Source organism: Capra hircus, chromosome 24 (assembly GCF_001704415.2).
Source record: "Capra hircus breed San Clemente chromosome 24, ASM170441v1, whole genome shotgun sequence".
NCBI lineage: Eukaryota > Metazoa > Chordata > Mammalia > Artiodactyla > Bovidae > Capra > Capra hircus.
In genome coordinates, this window is record NC_030831.1 from 43457496 (window position 1) to 43483541 (window position 26046).

At 41.6% G+C, this 26046-nt stretch overlaps 1 protein-coding gene across 5 annotated transcripts in view; it reads right to left on the reverse strand.

Moving 5' to 3' along the window:
- PTPN2 (protein tyrosine phosphatase, non-receptor type 2) overlaps nucleotides 1-26046 on the reverse strand; it is a 65957-nt gene that overhangs the window by 20810 nt on the left and 19101 nt on the right. For all 5 annotated transcript variants that reach the window (XR_001917173.1, XR_001917174.1, XM_018039611.1 and 2 more), the window contains exons 2-5: nucleotides 23823-23913; nucleotides 11695-11795; nucleotides 6467-6565; nucleotides 2221-2358 (exon numbers count right to left, since the gene is read on the reverse strand). Coding sequence is in view for 3 of the 5 variants with exons in the window: in XM_018039611.1 (XP_017895100.1) it covers nucleotides 2221-2358; nucleotides 6467-6565; nucleotides 11695-11795; nucleotides 23823-23913 (429 nt within the window). In the remaining 2 variants the exon portion in view is untranslated. The remainder of the gene's footprint in view (nucleotides 1-2220; nucleotides 2359-6466; nucleotides 6566-11694; nucleotides 11796-23822; nucleotides 23914-26046) is intronic.

A 26046-nucleotide genomic window follows, 5' to 3' on the forward strand; every position in this document is an offset into this window, starting at 1 on the left:
GCCCAGGTCGGTCAGGAGACTCCTCTAGAAGCAACCTGGTGCTCTGACCTCAGGAACAAGAGAGGCAGCCCTACTTTATCAGCACCTTCTCCCTCAGCTCACCTGTCTCCACTGCCCTGGCTCCTGCAGGCCCTCCCAACTCACTCCATTCCCATAGGAGCCCTGACCCGGGGGAGCCCAGAACCTCAGGCACCATCAGAGCACTAACTCATGCAGTCACGGTGACAACCCCATGAGGGAAGCATGCCATCACCCTCGTTTCGCAGATGAGTGAACGTAGGCACAGAGATCAAGTACAGGACTGGTCACACGGCCAGGAGCAGCAGCCAGGATTCAGGCCACTTGGCTCCTGGGTCTGAATGTGACTAATGCAATCCTGTCTCACCCACTGAAATGCTACCTTATCCTTCTAACACTGCTCACTCTCACTACAGACTGTGAAGTAGAACATCAACTGCTGCTGTTCAATTACAGTGGACTCTGAACACAGGCCAGTAAGAAACCACACACTGCCAGAAACTGAATCGCAGGGGCTGGCCCACTCCCAGGGTGGCCTCCGCTTCAGGAACTTTAGAACCAAGGCTCTTTCCACAACAATTAGACTTGGTCCCATGTCATTAGAAGTTAGGAGATCTGGAATTTGGCTAAGTAATCTATTTACGGGAAAAATCCATTAACCTAATAGATTTTTAGGTTATTTTCTTTTAGTAAGAAAAACAGGATTAGGAGTTTATCTACATTGTAGGAAGACCATGGGTCAAACTATATACATGTGAAAATACTTCACAAGCTGATAAACAAAATACAAAAGTATTTTATTATTTCAGGTGTAATCAATTCTCAGTAAGGACAGAGAAAAATACCTATGCCAATCTCCTGCTAAATCAATTTTAATGCCACAGCAGATGCAGTACCTAGGATACATAAATACTAAGAGAAGATGATTCCCAGAACCATGAGAAGTTTATGGAAATGAAGTTCTGTTTCTGGGAATAAGGGCTGGACAACCAGTACCAAGTAGCAGTTGATGTATTTCAGTGCAGCTTAAGATACACACAAATGAAATCACTGGTGCAAAACACACACAGTGAGGAGATTTCATAAAGAAGGCCCCTCCCTGAATGACCTCAGAGCTGAGTTATGTTCTCATGCAAGCTGGACCCAGTCAGACGCACACAGTACACACCTACGCTTATGTCACAAAGGACAGGTGTTTTAGGAGATAACCACAAAAGATAACTCAGCATATCTAAAAAGTGTATATACCTCCCTTCTCCACAAATTTTTTTTTCTTATGGATTAATGATCACACATTAATACTCAATTCACTTAATACTTAACTAAAATAGTATCTCGCTTTAGAGACCAGATACATCCCTGAAGCCATTTCTGGGCAAACATTTTCATATTTTCTAGTTTTTCTAGTTTCTGAATGCATCTCAGAATCACTCTTAGTTCATATTTTTTTGTTATTCTAAATACAAACCAAAGAAAGCAAAGAGGTGAATGGGAAGACGGGGAACTATCTTGATGCTTAGACAACAACAGTAGGCTCACAACCAACTGCGTGCCTGTTTCTCACCCAGGCACCAAGGAACGAGTCTTACATTTTTGGAAAAAATCCAAATAAATACTGATGAGGTCATATGGTAAATTTATTTCACCATTTTGACCAGCTCAATAAAGGCACATTTCCATGTGACAAACCCCTCGAATTAGCAACTCTCTCCAAGCGTCAAGAACAAGAGCTAGCATTTCCCAGGCATGCTCTCTGTACCAGCACCTTTGCACATACCTCCTCATGTGATACCCATGTCTTCACTCAACATCACAAATGCGAACAGAGAGGCACCACAGCCTCCCCCTAAAGATAAGGAGGCCTGGGCAGGGATCACTGAGCAGCAGCGCTGGATGTAAACCCAGGCTGCCCAATTCTAAAGCCCTCTCCCTCAATCTTCAACCAATTATAATACTGATCAGTTGCTCAGAATCCTCAGGTATCAACCTGAACTTCACAATTCTTAGTTTCCAGCATTTCTTAAGAATTCTCAGAGAGCCACCACATATAGGAACAAAATCTATGAGGACATGGTTATGGCGGTGAACCATTACAGGCATTGCTGCAATGAATGGGCTGCCCCAAACTTCAAATCTAAGAACAAAGAATAATCCTTAAAGTCACCACATGAAGCCCCATAGTCTGGGCACAAGCAGTCTTACCCTGGTGTTTCCTAACTGCAACAGATGGACCGTGTAATAGGACTTCACGTCCTCTGACAGGAACTTCACACTGAAGCCAGTTTCCTTAAACAGCATCTCCCGGTCATCTTTTGTAGGCCAGTACTGTGCACATTTAACCTAAAGTTAAGAACATAGACATAATGAAACCACAAAAAGCTGGAAAGGAAAACAAACCACACACAAGCTATATATTTTTCAAGCACCCAAATCTAGAGACACTCACACTATATTTGATGTTTAATGTATTTTAATAAGATTGACATCTTATAAACACAGTTTGTAAAATGTTCTTATAACTTACACACTTAACAGATATCATGCTCATAAAATGAAAATCAAGTTGTCATTTCTAAAGCAGGATAACCTGTATTTCAACATCATACTGGTATTTACTCAATGTTTCTATAAATATAAAACTCTTGCAAGAATTGTATCTTTAAACAGTACCGAAAGGCTTTATTTTATAAGTATTTTTCATAAGCTATAACAAACCTAGACAGCATATTAAAAAGCAGAGATATCACTTCACCAACTAAGGTCCATCAAGTCAAAGCTATGGCTTTTCCGGTAGTCATGTTTGGATGTTGAGTTGGACCATAAAAAAGGCTGAACACCAAAGAATTGATGCTTTCAAACTGTGGTACTGGAGAAGACTTTTGAAAGTCCCTTGGACAGCAACGAGATGAAACCAAGTCAATTCTAAAGGAAATCAACCCTGGACAGTTCTTCACTGGAAGAACTGTCACTAAAGCTGAAGCTCCAATACTTTGGCTACCTGATGCAATGAATCGACTTACTAGAAAAGACCCTGATGCTGGGAAAGACTGAGGGCAGGAGGAGAAGAGGGTGATAGAGGATGAGATGACTGGATGTCATCACTGACTCAAAAGGCGTAAATGTGAGCAAACTCTGGGAAGTGAAGGACCAAAAAGCCTAGTGTGCTACAGTCTATGAGGTAGCAAAGAATTGGACGTGACTTAGCAACTGAACACAACATTTTCCATAAATACCTGCCAATCTGCTACTAAATACTATATATCTAGAGATAACATTGCATACTTACATACTAAAAGTCAAGGGAAAGAATCAGAAGATAAGCCCCCTTTACCTAGAACTGTTACGTTTTGGCAGAACTACTGATGTGGAATTCACATTTTGTGACAATAAAAGCATCTCCCCAAAAGCCAAACTGTGAGGCCAGCAGGCTGTGGTGAGGTGAGCTAGAGCCATTCACTGGGAAAAACACTAGGAAAACATCCCTATAAAATATGGTCATTTCTCCTTTTAGATATCACAAACAGCTACAAATAACAATCAATAGAAATACTTCCAAAACAAATTAATGCTATGAGCTAATACTTCAAAAGCTGCTAAAAGACATTAAAAAAACAAAATGACATAAGAAGTGAAAGAGCATAAATTATAACAACTCATAAATGACGTGCCAGAAGAGAAAAAAAGAATCAAAAGTAACAGAACACATCATTTCATAAACAAAGACTAATTGATTAAAGGGAACAGGGCTGTGAATAAACACGACAGATGATGCCTTAAGAGAAAAAAGACATTTTTAAAATAAAACAGAAATAAAGAGAGACCAGTAGGCAATGAAAATCTAACACATATGTGCAACAGAAGGCCCCGGGAGAAGAACAGTAAGGCAAGCAAGGGAACAGAATAGATGTCAACAAGTATAATTCAATAAAAATTTTTCTTTAAAAGAAAGAAAAAAATGCCTGAAATCACATAATGAAATAGCACACTCTGTCCCTGGACAAACTGACCCAGAATGACCAGCACAGACACATTTCAGTACAATCAATGGGATCTGAAGAAAAAGAAATCCTTTGGGTAAAAGAATAAGTAACTAATAAAGGAAACAGTGAGATGTGCCATTGTGACAGGAACATGCCAGAAGGAAATGGGTAAAACCGTCAAGTTGCTCAAAAAGCAAATGTGAGCCAGAGATTTATATTCTGCCAAACAGACTCTTCAGCATCAAGCCAGCAGAGGTATTGTCATCAACACACAAGAAACTGGGACCAGGGCACCCATCCTCAGGATCCTCTGTGTGAGCTACACACAGAGCAACCAGAGAGACTCAGCGACAGATGCTTATCTACACAAAAGGGACTTAAGAGACTAAAACATGCGGCAAACGCTGATGATGGAGGTAAAGCACAACTTGAGAAAAAGAGGATTAGAGAAAACATTTTAAACTGTTTTCAGTAGTTATTTTAGTGATGGACTTGATTTTGTTATTACAAGTACTTTCTGTGTGCAATATGGGACAGAGTAAATGAGTAGAAGACATTCAACATCACTAGTATCTCTGAGAACCAGAATTCATGGTGAATCAACCCTACAGTCCTAAATTTTAATATCAGTATCAAATATCAGAATATCAGTACCAAAGGAAAAAAAAAGAGGAAGAAGCATCAGTATCAGTACGAACACTAGTGTTATCTTAACATACAAACATAATTTTCCTTAACTCTGTTCACTGAAAAGACCAACCCATAAGAACAAAGATTACTATTTTTGCTGTGATCTTGAAATACTGCTGCTCACCAAAAGAAACCAAGGCTTCTTAAAGAAACAGCTGATTCGCATAGGAAAGCACAAGATAAGCCTGCAACAGGGAGTCCTTCCAGACATCAAAGGAGCTAGCAAGACTCCTCGGTTTTTGTTAAAAGAATTCAGGGCCCAACCCAAAAAGCTTACTCTGGCCTATGAAGGGGCAATTTGACTACAAGTAAGAATAACAACGGGCTTCCAAGGTGGCTCAGTGGTAAAGAATCCATCTGCCAAGCAGGAGGCACCAATTCTATCCCTGCATTGATTCCTCAAGATCCCCTGAGAAAGGCATGGCAACTCAGTCCAGTATTCTTGCCTGGGAAATCCCATGGACAGAGGAGCTTGGCAGGCTACAGTACATGGGGTCGCAAAAGAGTTGGAAACAACTTTAGCGACTAAACAACAACAAGGATAATAACTGCCATGGACTGAACTCAATCAAGGTGTTTAACAAACTCATGACTTCACAGCATTGATCCTCTCCCGCCCCCACACCAAGAAAACCTAAGTGGTGACATATTGAGGATACGTGGGAATCAACTTCTTCTGAAAACTGCTTTTCCTACATCAAGGTGGTAGGTAACTAGAGTGGGAGCCTTTTTTTTCAATAGAAGAATTTCAACCAAAAGTCAAGAAGAAACAATAAAGCTGGAATATCATTATAATACTAAACACTGACCAGCAGCAGCTACTGACATCATTATGCTGACAAACAGGATATCACCACACACGAGGCGACCTCAACAATCAAACCTGACTTTTGTTGAACATCTGGATGAAGGTGATTTCTGATCGCTGGTGGCAATCTTCTCTATTACAATACTTATTCTGCAGAATGAGAGATGAAACCCATAATCCTCCAGCTGGAAACGATGCTCAAATGTCCCAACAACAGCACCGCATCACTTGGGTCTGTGGGTCACCGTGGAAGCATGAAAACCACTGCAAGGATTACGCTGACACTGCGGGACACCATGGTGCAGCAACAACACTGCAGACTGAGACAGACGAGACGCACTGCCACTAGCACTGAAAACCGGCAGCTACGAACTCGGAAAAGCAAGAATTCGGGATCTGAAGGAGCAGAATAGCCTAGACCTCGGGCCTGGAAGAGACCTGACAGGTAACACTTTCTAATGTTCATGTTTGACAGAAGGACCCTCAAGCCACAGAAGCTGAAGACTTAACCACCATCACACCACTAATTAGCACTGGATTTTAAACTGCACCTCAAATGTGAATAAATCTATACATATCAATACTCACTACCTCCTGACATAAGAGCCCATGGTAGTTTATAAAGGTTTTAGAAACCTGTCACTTCAATCCTTCATAAAATTTCCAGGATTCTGTTAATAATAAAGATTCTGAAAAAGCCTATGAATTCCAAATATCTAAGTACCACAACTGGCCAGTACTCACTCCATTATACTTATGTTTGGAGGGCAGTGGTCCACAGTTGTTATTTAAATATTTAAGGTAATAAAGGAAAATGATAGATTAGTTCCAGTTAGAATCACCCTGACTCTAGTTTTTAGTAATTAAAGGCCAAAACTAATGTATGACTATCCCAAAAGAAATAAGAAAATATTTATAAGTTAACAATCACAGACTGTACAGTAAGTTGTAAATACCAAGTATTACTCACTGATTCTTTCTCCACAATTCGGTTTAGCATGACAACTGCTTTGGTCTTTTGCTGCCAAACCATGAGCCAGAAATGACAACCTGTATTAGGAAGCGGACCCTGTAAGACAGAGAAGAAACAGCAGGTGAGAGGAGGGGGGCACTGACGCTCTAAGGACATGCCTTCCAGGAAGCTTCACATCTGAAAACAGGGGATCGGGTCATAGAATGTCAATCCAGACTCTAAACCCCCCTGAACTAAAAACAGGTCTCTATTAGTTGGATTACTGATTATCAACGATCAAAACTGACTTTTATTTACTTAGGCAGAAAAGAAAAATTTCCAGGCTGTCAGGTAGCTCTCTGAATTGAGGGATGAAGCAGGAGGCTTGGGCAGGAAAAAAGGCCAAGACAAGATTTTGTCCCAAGGGGTATGGGCTTGGGGCAGCACTCCCGACCAGTCACCACTGTCACCCTTTGAGGGCACTGCCATCCTCAGGTGGTTGCAGTGCGTGCAGGTTAACAGGTTTGACTGTACCTTGAGTAACTCAACAAGCAGTTACCTGTGGGTTGCCGGGGGCTGGGTCTGCCTGGAGCTTCAGCTCCACACAGGAGACAAGGCCATTCGAGTGGCGCTGCACTAAAAGCAGCTTCAGGGCCATCGTATCCCAGCTCTGTAGTGGATGTTCTGGAAATATTACTCCATGCTCTCAGTTATACCAATGCTAGAAGGGACCAAGAACCCTGAAAAGCTGCACCTTCAGGTTTGAGGAGCCATTCCCCTTACTGAGTGCATATTACTCAAAGTTTGAGCTACTTCCAAAACCACACAGTGCAAAGATAAAAACAGCCATGAGAAGAGCCCCAGTAAAATGAATGTCTTCTCTTTCATCTAAAAAAATGGATGGATCAGGTCTCCAATGAAGTCACTGCTTAGTGTGTACACACACACACACATTCTAGAGTGGTTCTAAAAGGGAAAGAGGGGTTCTCAGCTCTTTCACTTACCAGCAATACAACCTATTATCTTCTACAAAATGGAGATCTGTACCAAGGGATCAGCAGGTATACATTTTTAATTTTCATAAAACTCAGAGGAAAAGGATGACAAAAATTATAAGCAACAAAGGACAAGCAGAATAACTGCAGTTTCAATAAACATTTAGTGTCTCTGGTTTTTGCTGTCCTTTGAAATATTTTCTGTGCATGTTCTCTGTCCCAAAATACTAGGGACAAAGGCAAAAGCAGTCCCAGCTGTCACAGAACTTACGTCCGAGGTGAGGAACAGAAACACACCCAGCCCCACCTGAGCGAGGGCTGAGCCTGGGTATGCAGGAGCAGGAAGGGTACCAGGGCAGGGCCTTAAAAATGAGGAGGTGCTGACACAGCGAGGGGAGAGGGGAGGGATCAGGTCCATTCCCAGTGTCAGGGCACTTCTGGGAAAGAAGGTGACACAGAGAACCCACAGGAAACTACACCTGCCAAGTGAGAGGTACTCGACCCCAGGAAACAGTCAACGATCTCTTCTTTACAGAATGAAGGAATATGACCAGATTGGTATATCACAAAAATTCCTCTAGAGGAATTGTTAAAGATGGACTAGAAATGAGGGACTGGTGGTGGAGAAATAAGTTGAAAAGCTACTATGTTGGTGTAGATGAAAGAGAGCTCCAGAGAAGGGCAGGGCAGCAGAAAACAGGACAGAATTTGACAGATGAGGACAGCTTTAACCCAGATGACAAAAACAGGACGGGGGCTAGCTTAGTGTAAAAGAAAGAAGGAAAAGGAAAAAAGAGTTTGACACAGAAAAGGAAGAATTTGTGACATCAAGTGGTCCTGTGGGTGGATGCTGGAAGCTCTGGGGCAGGGGGTAGGGAGGACTCAGGAAATAATACAAAGCTGAAGACAGTGAGTCCACTAGAATGAGGGCAGAGGGCCTGGGTCAGGATACAAAGGAAAGCCCAAATGGACAGGAGATTTAAACTAGGGTATTAGTCGGGTATTTTCTTTTTCATGAAGAAATTTACAATGTTTTATAAAAGGATTATTACTATCATTGAAAGAAAGTGAAGTCGCTCAGTCATCTCCAACTCTTTGCGACCCTGTGGACTGCAGCCCATCAGGCTCCTCTGTCCATGGGATTCTCTAGTAATTACTATCATTACTACTATAATAAAAAGCAGTAACAATGCCACAATGAACACTCCGTGGAATACTCATCATATTACCTGGCACTACATGAGTTTTTATTAGCACTATTCTATAGATCACAGAGATACATATTGATTACGTATACACTTGACTCCTGAACAACAGAGGTTTGAACTACAGGGGTCCAGATACAGATAGATTTTTCAATAAGTACACAGTCAGCCCTTTTAGGCATGGTTATGCATCCTCAGGATCAACAACCTCAGATGGCAAACTTAATACATGATTGTGACTCAATGAATTTGTGTATGTGGGGCCAGGACAGAAGGGACAACGATAGGACATGAGCACCCAGGGGCTTTGGCATTGCAGAGGGTCTTGGAAGCAAACCCCACGGTGCTGCAGGATGATGCTGCACGATGATGCTGCACCTCAGGGAACTGAGGAATGAATCCAGGGGCATATCACAATTTCAGGGCAGCAGATCTGAATAATTAAAACCAGAGCCATGCAGCAGCCTACGGAGACCGTGTGGCCTCACCCTACTTATTGTATGACCTTGGTAAAGTTATTTGATGTTCCTTTGTCTCTTTAGATGACTCCTCATGTTAACATAAGGATAATAAGAGCATTTATCACAAAGGGTTATCCTGAGGCTTAAGTTATATAAAATATAGAAAAATGTTAAAAATTGCAAGCTGTTACTATTTACAACAGTCAAGACATGGAAGCCATCTAAGTGTCCATCCACAGAGGAATGATTAAAGAAGATGTGTGGTACACATATGTAAAGATCTGTGGTACATATATATAACGGAATATTGGTCAGCCATAAACAAATGAAATAATGCCATTTGCAGCAATGTGGATACACCTAGAGATTATCAGTCTAAGTAATTCAAAGACAAATATATGATATCACTTATATGTGGATTCTAGACTATGATACAAAAGAATTTATTTACAAAACAGAAACAGACTCATAGACATAGAAGGTAAGCATACTTTTGGTTACCAAAGGGGAAATGGGAAGAGGGATAAATTAGGAGTTTGGGATTAACAGATACACACTACCATATATAAAGTAAACAACAAGAATTTACTGTGTAGCTCAGGGAACTATATTCAACATCTTATAATAACCTACCATGGAAAAGAATTTGAAAAAGAATATATAGAGATGTATACGTGTATACATGTATATAACTGAATCACTTTGCTTCACATTAGTATCTAACACAGTATGGTAAGTCAACTATAATTCAGTAAAAAATAAATAAAAGATTGCTAGCTGCTGTTAATTTTACTTCCCTCTAGGATGTGAAGTTCATGCTAGCAGTTTTATGAATGGCTGTTTCATTCATACAATGTTGCCACAAAGCAGGCATTCAAAGCTTTGCTGGATGAACGAACAGGATTCAAGCAGACACCATGAGTACAGAGTCCAGCCTCTTAAAAAACAACCGTTCAAAATATGGTTCCAGAGAGTTGAACTGGTGAGTACAGACTAGGTGGGGGCGAAAGCTGAATCAGAATCTTGGGAAACAATTATATTTTTAGAAACTAAGATGACAAAGAGGAAAGGATAAACAAGAATGAAAGAAAGAGAATAATAAAGGGTGTGATAAGGAATCTAGGGTAATTATTCTATTTTTAACATGGTTTTTAAAAACAGTAAAAATTTCAACTCTAAAAATGACTATTAAAAACATCATGAATACACATAAGAAAAACTTCAAATATAACAGAAAATAGCAAAGTGAATTCTGTATTTTTTCCTAATTCACAGAAACAATCGGTACTAATAGCATGTGTATAATTTATTTAGCCAGCTCCTTACAGACTGTTTCTGTCCTACTATTTTTGGTCCTGTGCTATTAAGTTATAACAAATACTCTCACATTTACCTTCATGTCTTTATATATTAGACTTCTGAGTACTATAAACTTTTAAATCTGTGGTTCTGACAAGTGAGAAGTGGTAACTGATTGCTGGTTTAAATTTAGAAAAATTGAGCATCTTTTCTATATATATTGTCTACCTTTACTTCCCTGCTGTGAACTGTGAATTTATGTTCCTTCCCAGTTTTTTTCAGATTTTCTTTTTGTTTTTGACTTATAGGAGCTGCTTTATGCTAAGTAATAAAGCATAATTAATTTTTGTTTCCTGTAAATTGATAACAGCCTAACAGTTGATAGTTACATTCATCTGAATATCTTACCTTTTCAACAGTTTTCACTTTCAGTAACAGGTTATTCTGATCTGAAATGGGTTCTTTAAAAATCTCAAACATTATAAGTATACAGTTTATCTTTTTTTCAATTTAATTATAGTTGATTTACAATACTGCGTTAGTTACAGGTATACAACAAAGTGATTCAGTTACATATATTTTTTTTTCAGATTATTTTCCATTGCAGGTTATAACAAGATACTTAATAATACAGTTTATCTTTGGAATAATTAAAAATCACTAGGGAAATGGCAGCACTGTTAATTAAATCTGTTTTCTGATAAACAAAGGGTAGCTGGTGTGGATAAACCCAAATCATTTCTGCTATCTCAGAGTGAAAGAACGGTGCCAATGGAGCACGGGTGTGGCCGGTGTGTTGAGAAGGGAGGAGGCTCAAGGGGCCAGTGGGCTCTCAGGCCACCCCATCAGTGGTCCAGGCACCCGGCTCACACCCTCACCTAACACCCAAGACTTGTCCATACTGAAAACACACACCAGGCCAGGGCAGAGAAGAGTTTTCACAGGGCCTCTGGTTCTGATTCAAGTGAAGAGAAACAGAAGGAGCAAAGTATCCACCAACCGAGACTTTGTACCAAACTTACAGCAGGGAGGACAGCTAGCCAGAAAAGAACCAGCTGGCCAGACCTCAAGCACAACTTTCCTGCAGAGAACATGTAACAGTAACAATTGCTTTTATCTTAAATATACACAGCTGTAAAATATTATGTTACCATTCATTACAAAACAATTGAAAAACCTGAAACAGCCATTTGAAACAGCCAAAAGTCAGGACACACTTTCTGTTCCATCCTAAAGCAGACCCCAGGAATGGCGGTCAGGCCTCCACTCAATGCCACTCCACTTGCCTGGGTTAAGATGTAGCTCCTCTGTGCCTCCTCTATGTCAACTAAGCTGGCATTGATATAATCATTTTCAGCATTCTGCAGTTTAACACGACTGTGATCATCTGAAACAGAAAATGATAAACCATACCGTCAATTCAAACTTGCATTTCTTTTTTATATGAATATTAATTTTCTGGGTATTTACAAAATGACAGAAAAAACAAAGAAAAATAAATTAGCATCACAACTGAGTCAAATCCCAAATTATTCCTTTTTTTTAAAAGTTAGTGCAAAGATGAAATCCTTTTGTTTGTTACTGTGTGTTAGAAGGAAGTGCTGCTGTTGGTAGTACATTAGCTGCTGTTTAAGTAGAAAAACTGATCAAAGAGTAAAACATAGTAAAAAGAATAAAGTACCGATCTTCCCAAAAGAAAACGGATGGTTAAGGCTCCTTATGCTTAAGAACTAACAAGTTTTCCTACAAAAATCAACGGCCTCCAAAAAATAAGACCGGACAGATCCCACCATAACTATGTTTCATTTTCTTCCTGCCTCAACAGATCTGCATTCAGCTATATTTCAATAATTCTTATGCTTCTGAACTGTGGTGTTGGAGAAGACTGTTGAGAGTCTCTTGGACTGCAAGGAGATCCAACCAGTCAATCCTAAAGGAAATCAGTCCTGAATATTCAGTGGAAGGACTAATGCTGAAGTTGAAACTCCAATACTTTGGCCACCTGATGTGAAGAACTGACTCACTGGAAAAGACACTGATGCTGGGAAAGATTGAAGGCAGGAGAAGGGGACGACAGAGGATGAGATGGTTGAATGGCATCACTGACTCAATGGACATGAGTTTGAGCAAGCTCCGGGAGTTGGTGACGCACAGAGAAGTGCTGCAGTCCATGGGGTCACAAAGAATCAGACATGACTGAGCGACTGAACTGAACTAATTACGTTAAGTGCTAAGCTATATTTAACACATTTGGAATAAGCTATATTTAACACATTTGGAATATTCTAATTCTGTAACAGACAAGTACAAGTGCTTCATTACTTAGGCTGTGTCATATACTTCTAGTTTTTAAATGTGAAGATCTCACAGATTTAGAATTTGTGCTAATGTAAACAGATGGAGCACAGAACTTTACCTTCTATCACTATGGTAGGAGGGAAGATGCTAAGAGAGGAAGAATGCATTTAACAACAGGATTAGCATTCACTTGGAATATTAAATACACGCCTGGCCGAGTCACAGGACTGAATTACAACCTACATGCATCTTTGATGTCTAGCTGGAGAATACCTTCTGGCATAAACTGTGCCCCTCAAGGAATACCAAATAACCATTCTCTTCCCCACTCTTAAACTAAAAGAGTTGTTCATATTATCTCCATATGAAAGAAAATGTTAAACAGTTTTAGTTTCACACATAATTTATATGAAATGTTTCTGCTGGATTGAACCCAAGACCTCTGTAAATATTACATGTCATTGGCCAACAGGAAAAGCGAAGATCTTGTTATAGTAAATCACTTATACTAGTGTTCTCAGAAAGATGATGTCAATAGTCACTTTTTTTTTTTAAACAGTCACTTCTTTTTTTTAACAATTTGATCACTCTAACTGTTATGTGAGAGAGTAAAAAGTTCAGCATATAATAAAGTCCATATGCCTCCCAGATAACACCAATCAGAAGAACAATGTATCCCTGAAATTCAAATTCTGCTAAAATATAATCCCAAAGGAATGTGTTTCCTCATGTTGTAATCACAGCAAGAACACAAATGGAGACTAATCTTATCTATTGCACAAGTGAAGAAGCAATTTGCAAAAGAAGCAAGAATCCATAAACTCCAAGTCTCCCCTCAAAGGGAGTTCCAGCAGCCAAGAGCAGCCTTCCATAAGCCAAGAGAAAGACTTCAGGGGGGTTTTCAGGACATCTGACCCCTGCCTTCTGGACTCTGCACTGGACTCACTATTATTTTCCCTCCTGTATTACTCTACACCTGGTGTCACTCCAGGTCATTAAATACAAGAGTCACATACCCCGAGAAGCACAGATGGGTTCCCCAGAGCCCCGATTCTAACTGGTGGGGAGCAGCAGGATACTACAGAAACAGCACCCCGGAAAGGAAGGAAATCCTTGGCAAACTCTAGCCATTTAGAACTGGCTTCAAGTGTTGGCTGAACCTATGTTTTTGCCTCGGGACTAATTAAAAAAAAAAACAACCCTATACTTATATCATTTTAATTCTTCTGTTCCACTAAAAAAGATTTTTTAATAAAAAATGAAACTCATGTAACTTTTTGATTCAGAAGAGAATCTGTGCAGAGAAAAAAAAACATGAGTTTCTTGTGTTAAATTAACACTGTCTACAAAGTAAGTATACATATTTCAGGAAGTGAAACTATCAAAGCCTTTTTATGAGGAATTGTGACCCTATGATTTATATATTCTCTAGCAATGGTAACAAAGACAAAACCTCTTCTCCCCTGAAGACTCACTCACCATGTAGTCTGAAATGCCTGTGAGGGTGACCCAGGTCCCCTTAGAACCCGAGGTCAATGTCTCCTCTCCCTGCCCATCAGGTCTGGTCAGCCCCAAATCTGTGAACAGTTCATCCAAACCAACCTCTGACTTCTCAGGAAAAAGCCTGGGAAGTGACCTGCTCTCTCCTCTCCCATAGGAGCTGATTCTCCCTACGGACCTCTGACATGAGACTATCAAAAGCCAGAGTCCACAGACTTCCTGGGGGTCCAGAAGCCAAGACTCCACACTCCCTAAGCAGGGTTTGAACCAGTTTTGACCCTGGTTGGGTGATTAGATCCCGCATGCCGGAAACTAAGACCTGGTGCAGCCAAATAAATAAACATTAAAAACAAGCAAACAAAAACTAAACATCCAAAATAGTAGAGACCCATAGCTTCGGGGCATCAGCAAGGGGCAAGCCCACAGCACCTCCTCTTCATTCTAAGTGTACTTAGAGGGTTACTCCCTCTCCCCAGTCACGTACAGGATCCAGCAAAGGGAGAAAATGAACATGATTCAAACTGTACTGCATGAGAGGCCACAAAAGCAACCAAACCACACTGCACAGGAAATCTGATTTCTCAACATCTAACACCACCAGCAGCAGGACGACCAAGAACAAACACTTTCCTGCACAGTGGCATCATCGTGGGGGACAAAGAAACGCACGCCCCACAGAACCACGGCCCTCAAGTTAGATTAGGCAAACTTCCGATGAAGAGTCCCCATGCCTCCCACCTCACAGTCTGTTTTCTGAGAAATGGTTCCATCTGTCAAGAAATGACTGGCTTGAGCTGCCTGAATTGACAACACAGATCAGCTTCCTCTTTCAATACTGCCACAGTGAGCTCTTTCTCCCACCCCACCCACCTCCCCACCCACAGTTTCACCCTTTTCATTATTGTAAAGGCATCTCCTTCTGGAAAGTCTTCCAGGTCAAGCAGGAAGGGCTCACATTTATGCTGAGGCAGAGATCAGGAATAATTAACAGAAATTGGGCAGAAGACCAATCTCCCCGCAAGTCAGGCTCCATTCTCAACCAGGAGTAGGGTGGGGGCCTATGTTTCCAATACTGATTTCCATACTTCATGGTAATTCCCTGCAAATGAGGCAAGCATCTGACAGTGTCAGCCCCCTTCAACCCTACAAGGAGAATGCTGTGTGCTGTGCTTAGTCGCTCAGTCATGTCCCACTCTTCAAGACCCCATTCCAGTCAAGCATGCTGGAGTGGGTTGCCATGCCCTCTTCCAGGGGATCTTCCCAACCCAGGGATCAAAACCAGGTCTCCCACATTGTAAGTGGATTCTTTACTGTCTGAGCCACCAGGGAAGCCCAAGAATACTGGAGTGGGTAGCCTATCCCTTCGCCAGGGGAACTTCCCGACCCCGGAATCGAACTGAGGTCTCCTGCACTGCAGGTGGATTCTTTACTAGCTGAGCTACCAGGGAAGCCCACAAGAAGAATTCTCAAGGACAAATATGAACTTTCCCTCATGAATCAAGCAGTGAACCAAAAGCAGTTCAGTTGTTTCCTCTGCCCCACCCCCCCACCCCCCACCCCGCCCCCACCCCCGCCAAAAAAAACCCTGCTGGCTGAATGGTTCCTTCTCTGACTACATAACCAACCACAGTCTGGGCAGGACCCACAGGATACACCTGAACAGCTCACTTCCTCCACCCCAGCCTCCAAGCTGAGCTGTGAGCATTTCAGTCTCCATCTCACCCTAGAGAAGCAGGAGCAGAGGCCCAGAGGTGCCCTTGAGGCCCCTACCCCTGCGCTGCCTTCCACCCTGCTCCCTGCCTCCACCTCCCACACACACACACACAGTCACCCTCCTGAACACCTGGCCCAGGACTTCTCCTCTCGTGGAAGGCCCCCACCTGCATTCCCTCACCAGATGATCTGCTGTCTATAGTGACCACCTTCCACACCCTCAACACATACGCTAGGAGCCAGACAACCGGGAGAGAGACATTATGTGTTCCACAGCCTCCAACCAGAGGCCAGCTGCCCACACGTTTCCATCTCTCCATCCGCCATGACTTCAAGTTCCTAACACTTGACAGAACAGTGTTAACTGAACATTCTGCCTCCAGACACCCCCAAACTTTAAAGGGCTCTTGAATCCACCCCCAGAGTCTCTGGGATGGAAACAGGACTTGGGAGGTGTCCTCACAAAATGGGTGAGATTCCCAATGCAGCTCAACCATGGACACCTTCCCCCTCCAACACCACACAGGGGTCTGGCACAGTCATGAGCAGCTTACCACTTCCCTTGAAACTCAAACTTCTCTTCAGAGAAAGAGCCTTAAGGTTGGAAGGGAAAGAGAGCAGGAGAACGAACATCTTTCCTTTCTACCCACAAACCCGAGAGCACCCGGCAAACCTCTCAGACCAAGTATGCATGCCCCAGCCCCTGGAGCCCATCCATATTCCCCAGAGCTCACCTGCTCAGAAAGGGGACGGCAATGAGCGAAACAACCAAGTAAGTTACATGTCACACAGCAATAAATCCTCTGGGAAAAAGAGTCCCTGGGAGAAAGAGCCCCATAAAAGGGAGCTGCGTTGGGGGAGGTGGGGGGGGGCACTGGGATTCTGAACAGGTTGGTCAAAGCGGGCCTTGCCATGCACTGACACTTCAGCAGAGACTTGGAGGGGGTCGGTCACATGAATATCTGGGTTGAGAGTATGCCAAGCACAGAGACCGAAGACTACAACATGTACGGGCCTCCCGTCTGGGGACACAAGAGACTGCCACCAGCCCCAAGAACAAAGGGAAGAGGAGCCTCTGCAACTCAGGTTCAGAGTTGAGAAATCCTGAACTGATTCATTAGCCTCAACTCATGAATCCAACTATCACAGAAAGGGAAATCTACTTCCCTCTTGTAGCTACTACCAGGCACGGTATCTGAACAATCTAGGCTGGCAAGTGCTCAAGCACTGTTTATACAATGAACTCCACAAAATGTTCATATTCAAATTGCTAACTTGTGGTGGAATCTTTTTAGAATGACAGATCACTACTCAGTTCAGTTGCTCAGTCGTGTCTGACTCTTGATGACCCCATGGACTGCAGCACTTGCCTGTCCATCACCAACTCCTGGAGCTTGCTCAAACTCATGTCCATTGAGTCAGTGATCCCATCCAACCACCACATCCTCTGTTATCCCCTTCTCCTCCTGCCTTCAATCTTTCCCAGCATCAGGGTCTTTTCCAGTGAGTTAGTTCTTCCCATCAGGTGGCCAAAGTACTGGAGTTTCAGCTTCAGCATCAGTCCTTCCAAGGAATATTCAGGATTGATTTCCTTTAGGATGGACTGGTTTGATCTCCCTGCAGTCCAAGGGACTCTCAAGAGTCTTCTCCAATACCACAGTTCAAAAGCATCAATTCTTTGGCACTCAGCTTTCTTTATGGTCCAACTCTCACATCCATACATGACTACTGGAAAAACCATAGCTTTGACTAGACAGATTTTTGTTGGCAAAGTAATGTCTCTGCTTTTTATTATGCTGTCTAGGTTGGTCAGAGCTTTTCTTCCAAGGAGCAAGCGTCTTTTAATTTCATGGCTACAGTCACCATCTGCAGTGATTTTGGAGCCCAAGAAAATAAAGTCTGTCACTGTTTCCACTGTTTCCCTATCTATTTGCCATGATGTGACCGGATGCCATGATTTTAGTTTTCTGAATGCTGAATTAGAAGCCAGCTTTTTCACTCTCCCGTTTCACTTTCATCAAGAGGCTCTTTAGTTCTTCTTTGCTTTCTGCTGTAAGGGTGGTATCATCTGTGCATCTGAGGTTATTGATATTTCTCTGTGCAATCATGATTCCCATTTGTGCTTCATCTAGCCCAGCATTTCACATGATGTACCTTGCACAGAAGTTAAATAAGCAGGGTGACAATATACAGCCTTGACGTAACCCTTTCCCCATTTGGAACCGATCTGTTGCTCCATGTCCAGTTCTAACTGTTGCTTCTTGACCTGCATACAGATTTCTCAGGAGGCAGGTAAGGTGGTCAGGTATTCACATCTTTTTAAGAATTTTCCAGAGTTTGTTGTGATCCACACAGTCAAAGTCTTTGGCGTAGTCAATAAAGCAGATGTTTTTCTGGAACTCTCTTCCTTTTTCAATGATCCAACGGATGTTGGCAGGGATGTTTGATCCCTGGTTCCTCTGCCTTTTCTAAAACCAGCTTGAACATCTGGAAGTTCACGGCTCATGTACTGTTGAAGCTTGGCTTGGAGAATTTTGAGCATTTCTTTGCTAGCATGTGAGCTGAGTGCAATTGTGCAGTAGCTTGAACATTCTTTGGCATTGCCTTTCTTTGGGATTGGAATGAAAACTGACCTTTTCTAGTCCAGATCACTATTAAACCTCCCTAAACATCAGCAGGTGAAACTATAACTGACTTGAGGAGTGAAGTAACTCAGCAAAACAAGAGCTCAGAAAGCTCCAGGACCTTTCAGTAGAGGCAACTGAACAGTGTGGTCAGATGAAACACTGGTCAGGGAGGTGTGTGGGGGGGGTGGTACCTGGCCTCTGACGTCTGCTCTGTTCCCGACCCCCCACCAAAGGACAATATGAAGTGGAAGTGGTATTCATGGACACGCTTGTTTTATCCTCAAGTTTTAGAAAATGTTTGCAACATGTTATCATTAACAGTGACATGGGGCCTCCCCTGTGGTCTAGAGGCTAAGACTCCAAGCTCCCAATGAAGGGTGCCCAGGCTTGATCCTTAATCAGGGAACTAGATCCCACATGCCACAACTAAGACTCAGCAGAGCCAAATAAATTAATTAAATATTTTTTTTAGCAAAACACAGTGATATGACTGCTGGTGTCATCTCAAGTTACAGAGCTTTCTTCTGTTTGATACGTTTTGTTCTTAATCAGGAGCAAGAATTGACTTTAAATAATCTTTCTCCATCTATTAAGATATTCATATGGCTTTTTCTCCTTTACCTTGTTACTAAGATTAATTACATTTAAAGACTGTCTAATGCTAAGCCACTCTTATATTCCTAAAACTAATATAGATATTGCCATATTCAGTTTGCTAACCTTTCTTTAGGATTTTTACGTCTACATCCATGTCACAGATACGCATGTATCTTACTAAACTTACGCATTCCTCTTACTGAACTTTTCTGCTTTGGATATCCAAATTACCTATCTAATAGCCTCACAAAAGGAACTGGGGAGTATTCTCTTTTTCTGTTCTCTGGGAGAGCTTTCATTATCATAAGACATGCCTGTTAAAACAGCTAGTCTCAGTGAATTCTCAATGCAAAATTGTTTATTAATTAATTTAACTTATTTAGCTGTCACAGGCCTCCTTAGACTCTATTTCTCCTTTAATCTACAATGCTATTTTTCCAGGAGTCTGTTCTACTTCTTCTAAGTGATCACATTCTTTGCCATAAATGTTTACAGTAGTCTAGCTTTTTAACTCCTTTTACCTCTGTATTTTGTTCCCCTTTTCTCCTAATACTATTTATATGCATCTGCCTCTGTCTGTCTGGTTTTTGTGTATCTGTGCTATTTTTCTTATTCAATCTTGCTAGTTGATTAGTCTTATTAAGGAACCAACATTTGATTTTATTTGGTCCTGTGTATGGTCCCATTGATTTCCATTCTGCATTTATTTTTGTATTATTTCCTTACTGCTTTTTTTTTTTTTTTGGTGTTTATCCTATTACTTTTACTCTAAATTAGGTTAGACACTTAGCACTTTAATTTTCAACCTTCTGTTTTAATATAAACATTTAAAACAGTATTTTTTTACAGTACTGTTTTTGCTGCTTTATGCAAGTTGTGGTAAGTAGATTTTACCTATTGTTCATTTTTAAGTTTCCATTATGATTTCATCTTGACCCATGAATCATTTAGAAATCTTTAAATAAATCTCCAAATTTATAGGAATTTTTATCTTTTTTATTAATAATCTATAATTTAATTGCATTATGGTCAAAGAACATGGCCTATAAGGCAGTAATTCTTAAACTGTGTCAAGATTTACTTTTACAGCCTAGTCAATGGTCCATTTATTATAAGTATTGCATGCAGTCTTAGAAGAATGTGAATTCTCTAATTGCTAGACATAAGGTTCTATATATTTTTCTTATTAAATTAAGCTTAACTGTGCAATCTAAATCTTCTACTTCTTTACTACTATTTTGCCTTAAGAAATCTGTGAACATAGAATTATCAATCTCTTTCTGTAATCCTAGTCATTTATGCCTTATATATTTACCTGGAAACTATTTTATTAGGTGAATACAAATGTCACAGCTGACACTGGCCTGTACATTCAGAGAAGCTATGCCATTTGTTGAGATCTTGTTGTAGGAGGTGGGGAGCACAGAAAGCCTGAATCTTTTCCTTACTTCCTCCCCACCGAGTAATTTATTTAAAACGTGTGCTTATTGAGAATCTTGTTTTACAGCAGTAAGAAACCATGGACTGTCTAACCTGCCACACAACTGGATTCTGAAGTCCATGTGTTACTTTAAATACTGAAGGATGAACCTTGAGGACATTATGCTGTGAGGAATAAGCCCATCACAAGAAGAACCACTGTATGATTCCCTTTCTGTGAAGCATCTAAAATGATCAGAGTCTGAGAAAAGAGGGAGCAGGATGGTGACAGCCAGGGGCTGGAGGAGGGGTGGCATTTCAGCCACACAAGATGACAAGACCTGTGGTACAGCAACATGCATACAGCCAACAACATGGGTGATGGACACCTAAAAACTGCTAAAAGAGTAAACTGATGGTATGCGTTTTCATCACAAAAACAACAAACAAAAAACTATTCTTTCATGGCCAGACAAAACAAAAGGTTGGGACCTCCTCTTATATCAAACAGTAAACTGGGATTTCTATGTGCAAAGCAAATAGTGAGGAAGATTTCAGACCCTGGCAGCTGTCTCTGATAGTACAAATACAATCCTCAATATGATTACTACAACCTCTATTTTCTCAGTCAACCACCTTCCTGCCCATCTCTTCTACAAACACCTCATGGTTAACTGACACAAATGAAGCATCTTTCAGTCACGGCAATTACACAAAGACTGTGAACTGCTTAAAATTCTATTTCAAAACAACCCTCTTTGAACATGCATCTCATATTCATACCTCCAAATGTAGTTTCAAGCTGGACACATAACAATTGTATAAGGAATTTGTTTAAAAATACATTTCCAGGCTTGGTGAATCAAAATTTAGAAAGATCTAAAACTCTGAATTAAGAAAACAACCAATTGTTTTTGATTATTTGCAAACATCATTGTCTGCTTTGCACTCAGTATTATCTTTTTTTCCACATGATATATTATCTATTTTTATTTCCTGTATGGATGGGAAAAATAAATGCTGGTATAAAATAGACCAGTTTATTAAAAAACAAAAGTTACTATCTTAAAAGCTGTCCCTAACTCCTCAAGCAGAACTGAGCACCTCCCAACACACTTAGCACAGCAGGTATGAACCCCCACACTGCACGTATACGTAAGCAGGCAGGGTGTGTGGATTCACGGTCCTTGCACACAAAGCAGGCATAGAGCTGGTTTTCAGTACAGGTTTTCTGAACAAGCCAAAACCATACAAGTCTATGTATGGAAATGATAGGATGACTTTCAATCAGGACAGGATTGCCAGCACCACCTTAAGGGCTTTTAAAAAACACCTTTCTGTCATCTGGATTTAGCAGGAGTCCCCAGTCTTCCCTGATGGCTCAGCTGGTAAAGAATCTGCCTGCAATGCAGAAGACCTGGGTTTAATCCCTGGGTTGGGAAGATCTCCTGAAGAAGGGAATAGCTTTCCACTCCAGTATTCTTGCCTGGAGAATCCCATGGACAGAGGAGCCTGGAGGGCTACAATCCCTGGGGTTGCAAAGGGTCGGACACAACTTAGAGACTAAACAAGTCACCAACCAGACATAGGAACTGAATGGGAGAGAAGTATGAGTTTCCAGCTGCACCAAGTGTGTGGCTAGTGATCCAGTAAGAATAAGAGGTATAAGGTGGAAAGAGCAGGAATAGGGCCAGGCCTGAGGGATGTGGGAGGACTCCTGAGCCTGAGGTGGCCACGGGACAGCAAGACAGAGATAGGTCACAAGAAATGGGTGAATGGGTCTGCATCTGAGGGGACACAAGCTGCAGACAAGATCCGGGGCCACAGCAGAGACATGACAACCGAACTCACACAAGATGGGAGACGGAGCAGGAGGGGCAGACAGACAGAGCCCTCAAGTCAAAGACAACTGAGGAAAGAAGAAGCTCTGAAAAGGGGTGATCAGCCAGAGGAATGACAGCAAAATCAAGACTGAGTTGAGGAAGGCAGGCATGGCTGCCAATGTCAAAAATCACATAGGGATAAGAAAAGACAATGGCGGAAAGTCCCTCACTGCAAGAGAAAACCAGAGAGTGAACAGCACTTCAGAATAAAAGTTTCCGTAGGGAGGCTGGGGTAGAATCGGGGGCTGAAGAGTGCGTGGGTGATCAGGCTGGAGAGACAGACTGTGTGATGCATTCTTCCAGGACTGTATGAACACGTGTGGGCACACACGTGCCTGTGTCCACGTAGGTGACAAAGTCACAGCTGCAATGGATATGGGGGATGACGTCAGAAGACACTGGAGCACACGTGAATAATAAAGGAAGAGAGTTCTTAGAAAGAGGCTGAAGATGGGAGGAAGAGTGGTGCTGTGACGGCAGACAGGGAGGCCGGGAGAAGGCCCTAGGCACAGACATACCCAGCACCCAGGCGGCTCGGAGGACGCTGCCCACGCTCTCCCACTGAAACCAAACTCGGGGAGTCCTGTGGGCAGTGAAGCAGCCTCAGGCAGTATGTGAAGGAGGCCTCAACCAGGACAAAAATAAAATCACCTGAACACATTTTTAGAGCCCTGATATTACAACTGTTCACAAAACCATGTATGTGTGTACCCGCATGAGCACAGCGGAATCGAAATCCAACCACTGACAGATCATGCTCTGGACAGGAAACCACCAGAGCATGTGGCCTCGCAGGAGGAGAGCTTGATCTGTACCTGCAGGATCCAACTGAATTTAAAAGGACACACATTTACACAGACAAATATCAAAAGAATATAAACCCTAAAGTTTTTGTTTTTAAGTCATAAGAGTTTTTCCTTTACATATTTTTATGTTTTAAAACTTTTCTATAGTATGCATACTACTTTTTCATTTTAGGGAGAAAAAGCAAGCAATACGAATAAATATTTAAAGTAATACTTATAAAAGCTATAGAATATATGAGAAGTATATAGATATAGCTGAGTACACATACATATATTTTGATTATTCTGAAAAAATAAAAATCAAGTGGAAGAAAAAAGGTTGGTAGCAAATACGGTGGCTGTGTTGAAGGAGGAGGCAATTACAGGCAATTTCCCCTCCTTCCACAATTTTATACCTCAAAAGTTTCCTTTAAAGTGCACGTATATATGTCGATACAAAAAAAAACCCCACCATGCTCATCAACCCTGACCTCAACGTTTTCTGCCATGTCCTGTGTCCTACAACAAACCAGCACACACACAAACATACATACACATATACACACACACGCCATCCCCCATGAGTACTTACATGGGCTCACATCTCTGTATCTGTTTCGATTTCTGTTTTCAGGGAACTTGGCCACTCTATGAGGATAGTCATGGGACTCACTGCGAATTTCCTTAAAATAACAAAAATATATTTTAACATTTCTCTTAAACTTTATATAGCAAAACATAGTTTCCCAAACTGTATAAAATAACTTTCACTGAGCACTTAGACCTGCCCAGCACCTCCTTCAAGTCTCACCACACCAATGGAAATACTGTCTCCCCCACTGTGTGTTTGGGGGTAATAGGCTAGGGGCTGAATGATCTACCAGGTCTACAGAGCTGACAGCCTGGGACCCCAGGGCTGGACACAGCCCTTCAAGCAGAAGGCTCCGTTCTCACACGTGTGCGCTGCACTGCTCTGCTGTGCTCACACCCACAGGCACATTAAACAGTTCAGGTAACTACACTGCAAAGGCGGAATCTCAGGTCACCACACCACACTCCAATTCCAAACTAAACTCTCCAAATAATATCTGCCTATACTCCAGAGTGTTGCTCTTAAAATTGTAATCTGTTTTGTTATCTTCAAGCCATATAACTGTTACTTTATTTTGAGCTCCAGAACTATTCTCAAATCTTATTTTAGAGCCACAAATGCTCATTTCAAGACCCTTTTGGTTCTCGGCGTTCCACAACGGAAGATTCCGTGCCAGGATGCCTGCACGAGGCACTCAGCTACGTGGCGTGTCCATCATGACCAGCTTTTTTTTTTTTTTTTTTTTTAATTTTTAAATTTTTTTTTATTTTTAAAATTTTAAAATCTTTAATTCTTACATGCGTTCCCAAACATGAACCCCCCTCCCACCTCCCTCCCCACAACATCTCTCTGGGTCATCCCCATGCACCAGCCCCAAGCATGCTGCACCCTACGTCAGACATGGACTGGCGATTCAATTCTTACATGACAGTATACATGTTAGAATTCCCATTCTCCCAAATCATCCCACCCTCTCCCTCTCCCTCTGAGTCCAAAAGTCCGTTATACACATCTGTGTCTTTTTTCCTGTCTTGCATACAGGGTCGCATGACCAGCTTTTTTTTCCCCATGTGGAACTTTACCCTAAGAAGTCAGGTAAAAACAGAAGCATATCCCCTTCCAGAAAAGGAGTATACATTAACAGCAAAGAATAATCTGGGCTTTTGCTCACATTACCACGTGTGGAGAAACAGTATTTTAAAAATTAGGCACTAAGCAGTTTTTGTAAATTAAGCATAAATAAATTCAAGATTTTCCCATGCCTGCCTGCCCCCACCCAATAGCCCCAGGACAAGTAACTTTCTAGCTCATCTTTTTACCCACTGGGCGTTCCAACAAGAATTGGGAACAGAGACCAATCTCAGTGAAAGGAATCACAGCCTCTTTGTGTAACAGGAAAGGGGGTGCATCATATGCTGGTGCAGCCCTTTGGAAAATGCAACCTGCCACACACACAGAAACAGAAACACACCACTACATCATTGCCACTGACTTTGTAACGCTACTCTCACACCCAGGAACCTTGCTGAGTTTTCTAACACTTGGAATCTGGTTCTGAATTTCTCAATACCAGGAAACAGTAATAACTCTATCTCCTCCTTAACACTTCACATTTCTAATTCATACCTCGTTTCCTTTAAAAAAATTTTTTTTAATTGAAGGATAATTGCTTTACAGAATTTTGTTGTTTTCTGTCAAACGTCAACATGAATCAGCCATGGTATAGATATATCTCCTCTCTTTTGAACCTCCCTCCCATCTCCCTCCCCACCCCACCCCTCTAGGTTGATACTCCCATCTCCCTCCCCACCCCAGCCCTCTAGGTTGATACAGAGCCCCTGTTTGAGTTTCCTGAGCCATACAGCAAATGCCTCCTTGGCTATCTATTTTACATATGGTAATATAAGTTTCCAAGTTACTTTTTCCATACATTTCACCCTCTCCTCCCCTCTCCCCATGTCCATAAGACTATTCTCTATGTCTGTTTCTCCACTGCTGCCCTGAAAATAAATTCTTCAGTACCATTTTTCTAGATTCTGTAAATACGCACTAGAATTCAATATTTATCTTTCTCTTTCTGACTAACTTCACTAACCTTCATAATAGGTTCTAGGTTCATCCACCTCATTAGAACTGACCCAAATGTGTTCCTTTTTATGGCTGAGTAATATTCCATTGAGAATATTACTCTTGAGAGTCCCTTGGACTGCAAGGAGATCCCACC